At 37.9% G+C, this 13,354-nt stretch overlaps 1 protein-coding gene across 1 annotated transcript in view; it reads left to right on the top strand.

Annotated features, from left to right (window-relative positions):
- Positions 1 to 13,354, top strand: part of LOC126469699 (apolipophorins) — a 738,135-nt gene that overhangs the window by 269,872 nt on the left and 454,909 nt on the right. The window contains exon 29 of the mRNA XM_050096873.1: positions 2,629 to 2,845. Coding sequence (XP_049952830.1) covers positions 2,629 to 2,845 — 217 coding nt within the window. The remainder of the gene's footprint in view (positions 1 to 2,628; positions 2,846 to 13,354) is intronic.

The raw sequence follows: 13,354 nt of genomic DNA, 5'->3' as shown, positions 1-13,354 counted from the left end.
TGTAACATACCTCAGCATCAAATTGTCCCAAGAGAGAAATCTTCTGTTTATTGTACGTCTGTAATTGCCTAGTGAAAGGTGATAGGGTTGGAGAACCCCTACTGAAGATACGTCTGAGACTTGATGATAGTGGCAGCAGAACCAGTATCCTCCTGCATGCGAACATCTCGACCAAGTATTTGGACTGTCAGGAATAACTTCCCTAAAAGGGAAAAAGTACAATTGACGAACAACACAGAATCAGAATCAGCGTCATGTTCATGAACATCATGTATGCGGTCGGATTTGCAAACGAATGACACATGACCCTTCTTTTAGCAACTGTGACACATGGCTCAACATAGGGGATAATCCTACCATGAATGTTTCGTATAACACTGGGCACATGAAGGAAGTTGCTGGGGGTTTCGCTGCAGTTTCTTAGAGGTTTGTTTATGGTTAGGCCGAGGCTGTGCTTCGGAGCATACTGTGGCCACATCGACCGGCGGGGACATGCCACACGCTTCCTCAACAGCGCACAGAGGTTGTATTTCCCCAATGTCACCCCATCCCTCTATTTGCACTCCATCAGTGTGAGAAATTTCAAAAGACTGCGCGATGGAGAGGACTTCATCTAGAGTCGGATTTGCCAACTGAAGGGCATGTTGCCTTAGTTCTATGTCGGGCACCGACTGGATAAAGGCATCCCATACCATGGAATCAGCATAGGATTCTTTGTGAATGTCAGGAACAAATTGACACTTTCTACTGAGGCCATGAAGTTCAGCAGCCCAAGCGTGATAGGATTGATTCGGTTGTTTTTGACAATGAGAAAAGGCAACACAAGAGGCTACCACATGCGTTTGCTTATGAAAATATACAGACATAAGTGAGCACACTTCAGCAAAGGACAAAGACGCAGGATCTTTCAAAGGAGCCAATTGCGACAACAATCGATACAGGTGAAATCCATGAAAGGAACAGAGACTTACATGTTTGTTCATCCTTGACATGGAATGCCAAGAAGTGCTGTCGTAGACGTTTTTCATAATCAGATCAGTCTTCCGCCGTCTCGTCATAAGGAGGAAAAGAAGGTATAGACAACGATGAGAAACGCCCCGCATTGGCTGCCGCGGCGAAATCGCAAATTGCCAATGTGAGAAGCATTTGCTGTTCAATGAGACCTTACAATAGTTGCTCTAAAGTAGCCATGGAAACTTGTGGGTCAATGATGAAAAGGAAAAATCCCATCTTCATTGCCAATTGTTATAACGTCAAGTTGAACACTTATATTTCAAAAGACGACACAACACGTGTCAGTCACAGAGCGAGTAGACCACATAAAGCATGTGTACACGGTAACGGTCAAATCTGCTCTAAGTTCAAGTCTAGCGGATGCTGGCCGGCTGGCCGCTTAGGTGGCGCAGCTGCTGCATGGCTGGCAGACAGTGCCGCAAGTAGGGGAAGCGCGTAATTGCGCGATGGCACTTTGAATGATCGGCGCATCACAACAGTTATGCGTTTATTCCAAGTTCATTCAGTTTGCTAATTTTGTCCATACATTTTTCACATGGTTTCTTTTAACTGAATAATTGACTTTATTTGGAAAGACACATGCTTAACTTTTACCCTTGATGCCATCATAAATTCTTTGCATAATTCACCAATATTTGTCCACTAGATTTCATATTCAATATTCTCTCAAGTGCTCCATGGAAAAGTTCAGCATGAGTAGCCTGCAAGGCTTAAGTTACCCCTACGTATTTTCAGAATCTTTGAATAGAGTGATTTAGTCCATATTTTGCTAGCACTGAACACATTTCCTGAAAGCACTGACCCTCTCTTTGCATATAGAGGTTGGTTCCTCTCATCAGGAGCCTGAGTGACCTCTCTCAATTTTTAAGCCTTGCAAACTTTTTTCTCTCTCTTCCCCTCTCACTTTTATATGCATCTAGTGGCAATACTAAATATTTCACCTCCTGAGGACAAGTGATGGCCAGCAGTGCTCCGTGGTTGCTTCAGCATGTTAATGTGTTATTTGGCACATCCCTGCTGGCTCTCCTACTTGAGGGGGTTTTGTGAGTCTCATCAGTCATGTCTTGCAGCAGTGGCAACAGCAAGCACTAGCATCACCTGATGATGCTGAACAGTTGTTTTGATGAAGTTCTGGCGAAAATGCACAATATTATCTGGCACCAAACCTGAGAAGGCGCCTTTCAAAAATTTCTACTTATTGTGCATGGCCAGCAGGGCAGAGCTCTACTACAGCACTGCCTTTCACTGGAAGTTTGCTCTGAACAGCTGCTGTGCTCACATGCACTGTCTTGTGTACTGCAGTATCAGCAGATGAAGTGTACATTATCTGCACTTGCTGCCTACATCCCTATCCAACTCCTCTCCACAAGGGTATTTGCAACAGATCAACCAAATATAAAGCCTGAAAAGTCACATGCCATAGACAATTTAAGAGACAAATAAAACAGCTAAATCTCATTTTACTGTACTAATGGATCTTTTCACTGAAGTACAAGGATTGTGCAAATCCAGTCATTTTATCTTGTGTACTGTGATTCATAACTTCCACTTATTACTTAATTTTTAAAAGGAACTATTATAAAATATTGCCTAACTGTTCTTCTTTCCTTGCAGTATATGCCAGAGAACATCATTTCAGTAAGGAGTTTATGGGAATTAGAGCAAAGCTCAGAATCAACAAATCTTACTGGAACGGTGTCGCTGATTTCTCCATTTTCATCATATCGGAAAGGAGTATTAATCACTCGTATACATGTAGACTCTGATAATGATGTTACAGGAGTTGCTGAATTAACTATGAACAGGAGAAAATATACAACAACACTGAAAGGTAAGATAAGTCTTGTACAGATAAAAGAAATATGTGAAGATATACTGTAAATGAGAGCTGACAAGAGGTGACAAGTAGTAAAGCTGTATGAATAAAAAGAAAGAAAGTACAATGTAGCTCCACTGAGTTATGTGGAAGCATTTCACCAGGGCAGTACATACAAAGAATTCATTGAATTCTGCTGCATTAATTTTAAATGTTGACAATACAGGGTGTCCCAGAAGGAATAATCAATATTAAGGTATATGACAGGAATGATCATTTCAAGCAAAAAATTTTATATGGCCATATGCCTTATTGAGAATGGTTTTTGAGAGAGAACACATTTAATGTGCATTGTATATTTATATTCTGTATTATTCAGTACATTGTCAGGTTTACACATTTACAAATGTACAACAGTTAATAAACTTTACAAAATGTGTTTCACAAACTGTCAATTGAAAAGTATGTATTTTTTAACACTTTCACCTGTAAGCATTCTTGTACACACAACAGTACAGCTGTTGTACAGTTCACAGTATATCTTCAAATATCCCACCATCAACTTCAATGCATTTGTGCATTCTTGGGAGGACATGTTGTTTTGCTTGTCTGAGTGCATCTTCATGTTCGATAATGAGGGATACATGTCCATGATGTGACAAAGCAGTTCCTCCTGCATATTCAAATTGTGTTTGAACACCTCAGACTTCATCCAGTCCCATAAACAACAACTGAATGGCCCAAGGTCTGGTGATCTTGGTGGCTAGTTAATTTTACTACCATGATCAATCCAGTGAGTTTGTTAAATGCGATTGAGGTGTTTTGTCACATGACAGGTAAAATTTGGAGGGCCTCCATCATGCTTGAAGTACATTGCAATCCATGTTGCCAAAGAAATGTCCTCAAGGTTTTCAACAAACAAATTTTCTAAAAAATCCAAGTAATTCTGCCCCATCATTTGCTCTTCTAAAGACACATATGTGCACACCACTAGCCCAAAAATAGCTGTACATTAAATGTGTTCTACCTCAAATCCATTCAGAGTAGGGCATAAGTCAATATGAAGTTTTTTGCTTCATAAGAGCATTCCTATTGTATCCCTGAACATTGATGATTCCTCCTGGGACTCCTGGTACTTTGAAACAATTTCACATCTTTCTTCAGTACTCTGGATATCATCTTTTTCATGCCACTTAGCAAAGGCTGCATGATATATATTACTGAATAAGTTATTCAGGAATTCTTTGTAGACATTAGCTGATTCCAATGGCATGAAAAAAGTACATAGATGGCTGTTTGACGATTGAGGAAATACAAAATTACATAAAAAACTGTTTTGGGCTGTAACGTGAGGTGGGTGTGAAAATTGTGCATTTGTGACTTTTTTTAGAAATGCATATTTTTTGACCACCTTTTGAGCTGTCATTTGCCTTTTTATCCTGGATTCTTTATTAAAGCAAACATTGTTTTTCACCATATTTTTCTGCCTTCAAATGATGATTGTGGTGAAGCATTCATTTACATCAAAGGGAGTGCATAAGTTTATTTTGACTAAACTCTTTGTGTCCTTGAGCCTCACTGGGGCAGCATCTGAGATGAGAGTCATTGGCTGATACTTTGACTAGGGTGAAATCAGTGTAGCCACATTTAATCACAAGTAATGATGCTGGATATTAATTTTAACCTGCCAAAATTTAACCTATGAAGAATCTGTTGACAGAGTTTCTAATACTGAACCTCCTGCATATGTGTTGGACACATGTGTTGGAGAATCAAAGTTAAAGTATCTCGTTTAATTGTCCTTTTTTTCATTCCATCTAGTGAAATATATAATAAATAGCGTATACCTTCGTTGTTTTAATACAGATCTCAGAAAAACAGCGGAATTTTAAATCAGAAACTTGCTTATATACATTTGTGAATAGGCTTAATTCTTGTAACGTCTTTTTTGATTTTCGGTAATTTAATTGATTTATTCTAGCTAAAGTATTATTTTTGCCATGAGTGAGAAGTGCCTGACTTGCCGTAGAATTGTTAGTTCCGGGGTTTGGTGTGATGGATGCAGTAGTTTATTTCACTGGGGGACTGCAGTGGCGTGGGTGTTGGGAAAGTGGATCAGGCTCATCAGTGGTTATGTAGGATTTGCAGCAGAGATAGGAAGATAGTGGAACAGGAGGGGAAAATTGCTGCCCTTCAGGCTGAGCTAGATCAAGCTAGGGAAGATCTGGACAGGTTAAGGAGGGAAAAGGGCAAAGAGAGGTGGGAAGTGGCAACAGGTAGCAGAAGGAACAGGCCTAGAACTAAGTCTGACAGTTTTGTGGTGAATGTCAAAAATAAGTTTGACCTGTTGCTTCAGTTAGAAACTGATGAGCCTCAAGCAGAGGTAGGTGTAGACAGGACACAACAAACTTTCAATAGGAAATTGAAAAAGAATGTAGGAAAGTCATCGAAAAGGAAGAAAGTTTTGTTGTTAGGCAGTTCTCATGCCAGAGGTGTAGGCCAACTTCTGCAGGAGGAATTAGGACCAGAATACCAGGTCACAAATTTTTTCAAACCAAGTGCTAGTCTGGATCAGGTGACAGAGGATTTAGGTTCACTCTGTAAAGGATTTACAGGGCCAGGGAACAGCATCGACAGAGATCCTGGGTACAGTATAGAGTGTGACCTGGTAAAGATTGCGTCGGCATCGAGACACACCAATGTTGAATTTGTATCTGTCCTGAGACGCCATGACCGGCCTCATTTGAACTCTTCTGTTGGGAGAGTTAATTTGGAGTTGGAACAGCTGCTTGGGTCGGGTGCGGGGGCTCATATTGGTATGGTTCCCGTTGATTATCTCAGTAGGTGGGACTATACCAGGCACGGCCTACATCTCAACAGGAAAGGGAAGGGGAAACTGGCTGGAGTAATAGCAGGAAATTTAAGGGGGGGAGGCACTGCCGTGAATGGTAAAATACCAGTGGTTACAGGTGTTGGAGCAGCACCTTTTTTAGGATAGGTAAGACAGAAAGATGTCACGTTCTACGAGAGGTCAGGATTGAAACAAATCTTCAGTTTAGGAAAGAAATTAAACAGCACAATTCTAGCACATTGGATCACCAATCACAGCTACCAATTATAAATTTTCACCAATCACCAGAAATTTTATCTCCACCAAGTTGTATCTCAGTCCTAGGTAATTGCATTGATGAATTAAAGTCACCCAACCCAGTTGACATAATCTGCCTCTCTGAACACCAAGTGACCACTGGTATAGGAACTAGGCCTAAGCACAATGAGAAACTCAGACAGGAGAGTACTGCATATGTTAGAATAAGGAAAGGTTCTCATAAAAGTATAATTAAAAATAATGTAAGTATATTTCATCAAAATATTGGGAGTTTAAAGAATAAAGTAGATGAGCTTCTGGTTTGTTTAGAAGATTTAGAAGCTGAGAATGAAATAGATATACTATGCCTGTCTGAGCATCACATTGTTACTGATATGGATAAGGTAAATGTAAGTGGTTATAAGCTCTCTGCACATGTAATGAGAGAAAATATGGAGAAAGGAGGAGTTGCCATATATGTCAAAAGTTATCATTGTGCAAAAAGTATAGAAACAAAAAAGTTTTGTGTAGAGAAACATATAAGGTAAATGTAAGTGGTTATAAGCTCTCTGCATATGTAATGAGAGAAAATATGGATAAAGGAGGAGTTGCCATATATGTCAAAAGTTATCATTGTGCAAAAAGTATAGAAACAAAAAAGTTTTGTGTAGAGAAACATATAGAAGCATGTGCCTGTGAGCTTAAATTAAATAAAGGCACATTTATAATTGTAATTGTATATAGGTCTCCATCAGGAAATTATCATCTATTTCTGAAAAATTTGGACTCCTTGTTGTGCTATCTGTCAGACAGGGGGAAGCAAATTATTATTTGTGGGGACTTCAATGTAGATTCTCTGAAAGAGGGTAATAGGAAAAATGACCTTGAAGTATTACTCGGTTCTTTCAATTTGACACCCGTTATTGATTTTCCTACTCGGGTGGTAAAGGATAGCAGCTCACTGATAGATAACTTCTTTATAGACCAAGATAAGTTTAACCAGATAAATGCTCAGCCTGTTGAGAATGGTCTTTCTGATCATGGTGCACAGCTAGTTACAATATATGACATAGCTCCATTCAGCAATACTAAACAGTCCTCCAAAGTAGTACGTTCAGTCAACGATTTAACAATTGCAAATTTCAGGGAAAGCCTACAGCAGTTAGAATGGGATGAGGCGTACCGTGAACCTGATGCCAATTTAAAATATAATTTATTTCATGACATTTTTGTAAATGCATTTGAAAACTGCTTCCCCAAGAAAATAGTTAAATATACTCGTAAGAAACCTTGTAACAAACCATGGCTTACTAAGGGTATAAAAATATCTTGTAACCGGAAAAGGGAAATGTATCTGACAGCAAGAAAGAGTAGTGACCCAGAAACTATCAAAAATTATAAAAACTACTGTGTTATATTAAGAAAAGGTATTGAAAAATCCGGGAGTATGTGTATCATGTCTGAAATCAGCAACTCTGATAATAAAATTAAAACAATTTGGAATATTATTAAAAGGGAAACAGGTCAACCAAGAGCAGAGGAAGACAGTATTACCATCAAATTGAATGAAAGCTTTACGAACAAAAAGTCGGAAGTTGAAAATATTTTTAATAATCATTTTCTAAATGTTGTGGATATAGTAGGATCCAGGTGTTCATTAGAAGATGCTAGGCTGTTAATGGAAGAGGCCATACCAATGCAATTTGATACAATTGAAATCTCACCCACTTCTCCCTCTGAAATTAGGAAAATAATAAACTTGCTTAAAAGCAAAAACTCACATGGAATTGATGGCATTTCCAGCAAAATACTAAAAGCTTGTTCTCAACAGATAAGGAAGATTCTCAGCCACCTGTGTAATAGCTCTCTGGAACAGGGCATTTTCCCTGATAGACTGAAATATGCTATTGTTATACCTTTACATAAAAAGGGGGATAGATCTGATGTCAACAATTACCATCCAATCTCCCTTCTAACAGCTTTATCCAAATTTTTTGAGAAAGTAATGTATTCAAGAGTAGCTTCACATATCTGTAAAAATGAAGTACTAACAAAATGTCAGTTTGGTTTCCAGAAAGGTTTTTCAACAGAAAATGCCATATATGCTTTCACCAGTCAAATTTTGAATGATCTGAATAACCGAACACCACCCATTGGGATTTTTTGTGATCTCTCAAAGGCTTTTGATTGTGTAAATCATGAAATTCTGCTAGACAAGCTCAAGTATTGTGGCATGAGTGGGACAGTGCACAAATGGTTTAATTCATACCTAACTGGAAGAGTGCAGAAAGTTGAAATAAGTAGTTCTCGTAACATGCAAAGATCAGCACATTCCTCAAACTGGGGAACTATCAAGAATGGGGTTCCACAAGGGTCAGTCTTGGGTCCTTTGTTGTTCTTATTATATATTAATGACTTGCCATTCTATATTCATGAAGAGGCAAAGTTAGTTCTCTTTGCTGATGATACAAGTATAGTAATCACACCTGAGAAACAAGAATTAACTGATGAAATTGTCAATACTGTCTTTCAGAAAATTACTAAGTGGTTCCTTGTAAACGGACTCTCACTGAATTTTGATAAGACACAGTACATACAGTTCCGTTCAGTGAATGGTATGACGCCATTAATAAATATAGACCTTAATCAGAAGCATATAGCTAAGGTAGAATATTCCAAATTTTTAGGTATGTCCATTGATGAGAGATTAAATTGGAAGAAACACATTGATGATCTGCTGAAACGTTTGAGTTCAGCTACTTATGCAATAAGGGTCGTTGCAAATTTTGGTGATAAACATCTTAGTAAATTAGCTTACTACGCCTATTTTCACTCATTGCTTTCATATGGCATCATATTTTGGGGTAATTCATCACTGAGGAATAAAGTATTTATTGCACAAAAGCGTGTAATCAGAATAATAGCTGGAGTCCACCCAAGATCATCCTGCAGACATTTATTTAAGGATCTAGGGATATTCACAGTAGCTTCTCAGTATATATACTCTCTTATGAAATTTGTTATTAACAACCAAACCCAATTCAAAAGTAATAGCAGTGTGCATAACTACAATACTAGGAGAAAGGACGATCTTCACTATTCAAGATTAAATCTAACTTTGGCACAGAAAGGGGTGAATTATACTGGCACTAAAGTCTTTGGTCACTTACCAAATAGTATCAAAAGTCTGACAGATAACCAACAAGTATTTAAGAAGAAATTAAAAGAATTTCTGAATGACAACTCCTTCTACTCCATAGAGGAATTTTTAGATATAAATTAAGAAAAAAAGAAAAAAAAAACAAAACAAAAATATTAAAAAAATAAAAAAAATAAAAATAAAAAATAAAGAAAAACAAAAAAACACAAAAAAATAAAGTTGTTATATTAGCTTAAGTATGTTGTTAAATTAACCTAATTATGTCATGTTCCACATCATTACGAAATATTGTATTCATGATCCATGGAACTAGTATTAATCTAATCTAATCTAATGAGGTATTGGGCAACTGTCAATGTCCTTTACATAGTGACTCAAGGTGAAACTTTCTCAGACTTGCAGGCAATTATTATGTTTTTAGGTACAAAATCAACTTATTTTTCAATATTGCAAACTATTACACCAATTATCATTGCAGTTTACATTTTTTTTCTAGTGAGGAGCTCACATCTTCGAAGTCTGATCTCAGAAAGTCAGAAAAATGGGCATCCATGACTATCATAATTTTTTCACTGTAATAAGAACATATACCCACCCCCTTCATTCTGATGGAATCCCCCACCATCCTCCTTCCACAATTTTGCACTCTTCTTATAGAGTTTTTCTATACATTTGGTCCATAAGACATGTATAGTATTTTCAAGTTATTATTTTAGTTTTTTGATGCAGCCAATAAGAAGAACCTCTTTTGCACCCAAGAAAACACTTTCATTACCTTACTTGCAGATAAAATGAACTTCACCCTTTGTGATGCAGATTGCTAGCTTCTATCCTCTGCTTCAGTTGCTGTTTATTTTATTTATTTATTTCACCTTTGTATAAGATGTGGATCTACAGTATGAAATTTGTTCACAGAATCAGTGGGACCTTTTTTGAAGTAGTCAAAACATTGCTAAGAAATATACATGCGACACCCATCTTGCATAAAGCTTTCTCATAGTTAATTCTTCATGTAAAGTGCACCATACTCTTTCATCTGATGTCCCTATGGTGTCAGGTAGTTCATATACTTTTAATTGTTGATAATCGAACACAATAGCAATACACAATTGTGCAGTTTCTTGATATTTCATATCTGAATTGCCAGTATGTGATATCCTTCACACAGATCATCTTCAATAGAAGTATGTGTTTTAATTCAGCCATGCATTTCTCAGCTGTTGAGAATGAAGAAGAAGATTTCTTCTAATCAATCACCAAAGTTTGTATGGATTTCCACTGCTGGTAGACAGCAAAATAACTTTGTGATGGGCATTCAAGTTAACATGATTACTTTAAGAAATAATATAAAGAAATACATATAAATTTACATCTGTACTCTGCAAACCACTTTGAAGTGCACAGCAGAAGGTACATGCCACTGTACCAGTTATTAGGGTGTCCTCCCATTTCATTCACATATGGAGTGCAGGAAGAATGCTTGTTTAATTGCCTCTTGTCCTCATGATCCCTGTGTGGGCAACACATAGGAGATTGTAGTACATTTACTAGAGTCACCAATTAAAGCTGGTTCTTGAAACATTGCAAGTAGGCTTTCATGGGATAATTTGTGTCTATTGTCAAGAGTCTGCCAGTTTAGTTTCTTCAGCATCTCTGTGACACACTTGAGAGGGTCAAACAAAGTTGTGACTATTTGCACTGCCCTTCTCTCTATAATATCCTCTGTCAGTCTTATCTGGTATGGATCCCACATGCTTGAGCAAATTCTAGAATGAGATGCATGAGTGATTTGTAAGCAATCTCCTTTGCAGACTGATTGCGTTTGCACAGTATTATATCAATAGCCCAAAGTCTATCATTGCCTTTATGCATGCTTGAGCCTGTGTGATCATTCCATTTCATATCTCTACAAAGTGTTACATCCAGGTATTTCTATGAGTTGGCTGGTTCCATCTGTGACTTACTGATATTATAGTGATAGGATACTAGGTTTTTTTTTTTTTCATTCTGTGAAGTGCTCAGTTTTACATTTCTGAATGGTTAAAGTAGTTTACCAACCTTTGCACCACTTTGAAATAGAATCAACATCTGACTGAATATTTATGCAGGTACTTTCAGACGGTACTTCACTATAGATAACACCATCATATGCAAAAAGTCTGAGGTTACATGTGCAAGGTTATTAATATACAAAATGAACAGCAAACATTCCATCACACTTACCTGGGACACACCTGAAGTTTCTTCTACATCTGATGATGACTCTCCATCCAAGATAACTTGCTGCATGCTCCCTACCAAAAACTCCTCAGTCCAGTCACAAATTTCTCTTGATACACCATATGATTGTACTTCTGACAATAAGTGTAGATGTGGCACTGAATCAAATGCTTTTGGAAATTAAGAACTACTGTATCTACCTGACAGTGTTCATCAATGTGAGTTTGATTTCACATGTATGATGTTTTTGCATTTCATGGTGGTTGAAATGGAGGAGGTCATGATGTTCAAGATGCCACAGAATGTGTGGGCTCAGAATATGTTCAAAGATTCTACAACAAATCAGTGTCAAGGATACTGGACAATAGTTTTGTGAATCACTTCTATTGCCCTACTTGTAAATGGGTGTCAACTGAGCTTTCTTCCAACTGCTGTGCACAGTTTTTTGTTCAAGGGACCCATGATCAGTTATAGTTATAACAGGGCTCACTCAGCCACAAATGTTGTATAGAACTTGATAGGGATTCCATTGGGTGCTTGAGCTTTGTTCAGTTTTAACAATTTCAGCTACATGGTCATTATAATTAAAGTTAAACTTTCAAACCACTGTAGAAATAACACCACTGGTCAGAAAGACATCAAATTGCAGTGGAATATTATCATAGAGGGGGAAAACATATGGCAGAAGAAAAATAAATAGTTACAAAATGTAGCAATAGATGGTGCTGTAAGCATCATAATTTAATTGTGGTTGACTACAAATGACAAGTGAATCATACAACAATGCCTAGGGTGTACATTTGATATTAAACAAACTGTACTACTCAGTGTGGATGGGTGTACAGGTGTGATACTGTTAGTTATAAAAGCCCATCGATCAAGGCAAGGTCGTATCACATCAGATGGCAAAAATCAGTTTTTAATTGTCCTGAGGCCAAAAACTGCATAAAAAGCATGAATCACATCAGTTTTTAATTGTTCTGAGGCCAATAAACTGCATAAAAAGCATTAATCAAAATCAAATCGGATTAATAATTTCCGTGTGACTGACACAAAACATGTTCAATATGCTGTCCACCATTTCTGCAACAAGTTGAAATTGAGAAACATCATGTTCCACAACAGACTGAAGTGTTTCCATGGTCACTTTCAGGATGTGTTGCACAATGCATGCCTTCAATGCAGCTAAGTTTGCAGTCGGAACACTGAACACATCTTTCAGATAGGCGCACAGCTAGAAGTCACACAGATTAAGATCAGGTGATTGGGATGGCTAGGCTGTAGGGAAATGGCTGCTGATAATTCCAGGGTTTATGAAGTGGCGCTTCAGCAGCTGCTTAACTGGATTTTTAAATGTGCAGAGGTGCGCCATCTTGCATAAAAATGGTCCCATCCATGCTGTTGGAGAGCTGGTATGACGTGATTGCACCCCTCATAGTACTTATCAGTGATGGTACAGATAGCAGGACTGGAAGCACCTGTCTGTTTGAAAAAATATGGCCCTATCATAAATGATGCTGTAAACCCACACCACAAAGCAACCTTTTCAGGATTAAGTGGTACTGGTTGATTTGGGTGTAGATTTTCTGTTACCCATATTCAGCAATTCTGTGTACTGACATATCCTGCCAGATAAAAGTGGGCTTTGTCTCTCCACAAAATCTTCCACAGCCAATCATTGTCCATTTCCATGTGAGCAAGAAATTCTAAAGCAAAGGTCTCTTTTGCTGGCAGGTCAACAGGTAGCAACTCGTGCACATGGGTAATATTGAATGGATAGCAAAGAAGAATGTTTCCTAAGATTTTACGCACTGTGCTCATGGGTACATCCAATGTTCGGGCAGTTCTCCGTGCACTATATGTTTGCACACCACCACGTGTCTCCTTCTGCATTGCTGTTGCCACTGCTTCCACTGATGTCGAATCAATTTGTTTCCTCCCTCTACCATGTTGCACACCAAAAGAACCCATCTCTTAGAATTTCCAAATCATTTTATCCAGACCCACTGCAGTCATCAGACCAATGCCATTTTGCAAACCCTTCACTGTCCGGAAT

Source organism: Schistocerca serialis, chromosome 3 (assembly GCF_023864345.2).
Source record: "Schistocerca serialis cubense isolate TAMUIC-IGC-003099 chromosome 3, iqSchSeri2.2, whole genome shotgun sequence".
Taxonomy (NCBI): Eukaryota; Metazoa; Arthropoda; class Insecta; order Orthoptera; family Acrididae; genus Schistocerca; species Schistocerca serialis.
This window is presented reverse-complemented; position numbering and strand designations above follow the sequence as displayed.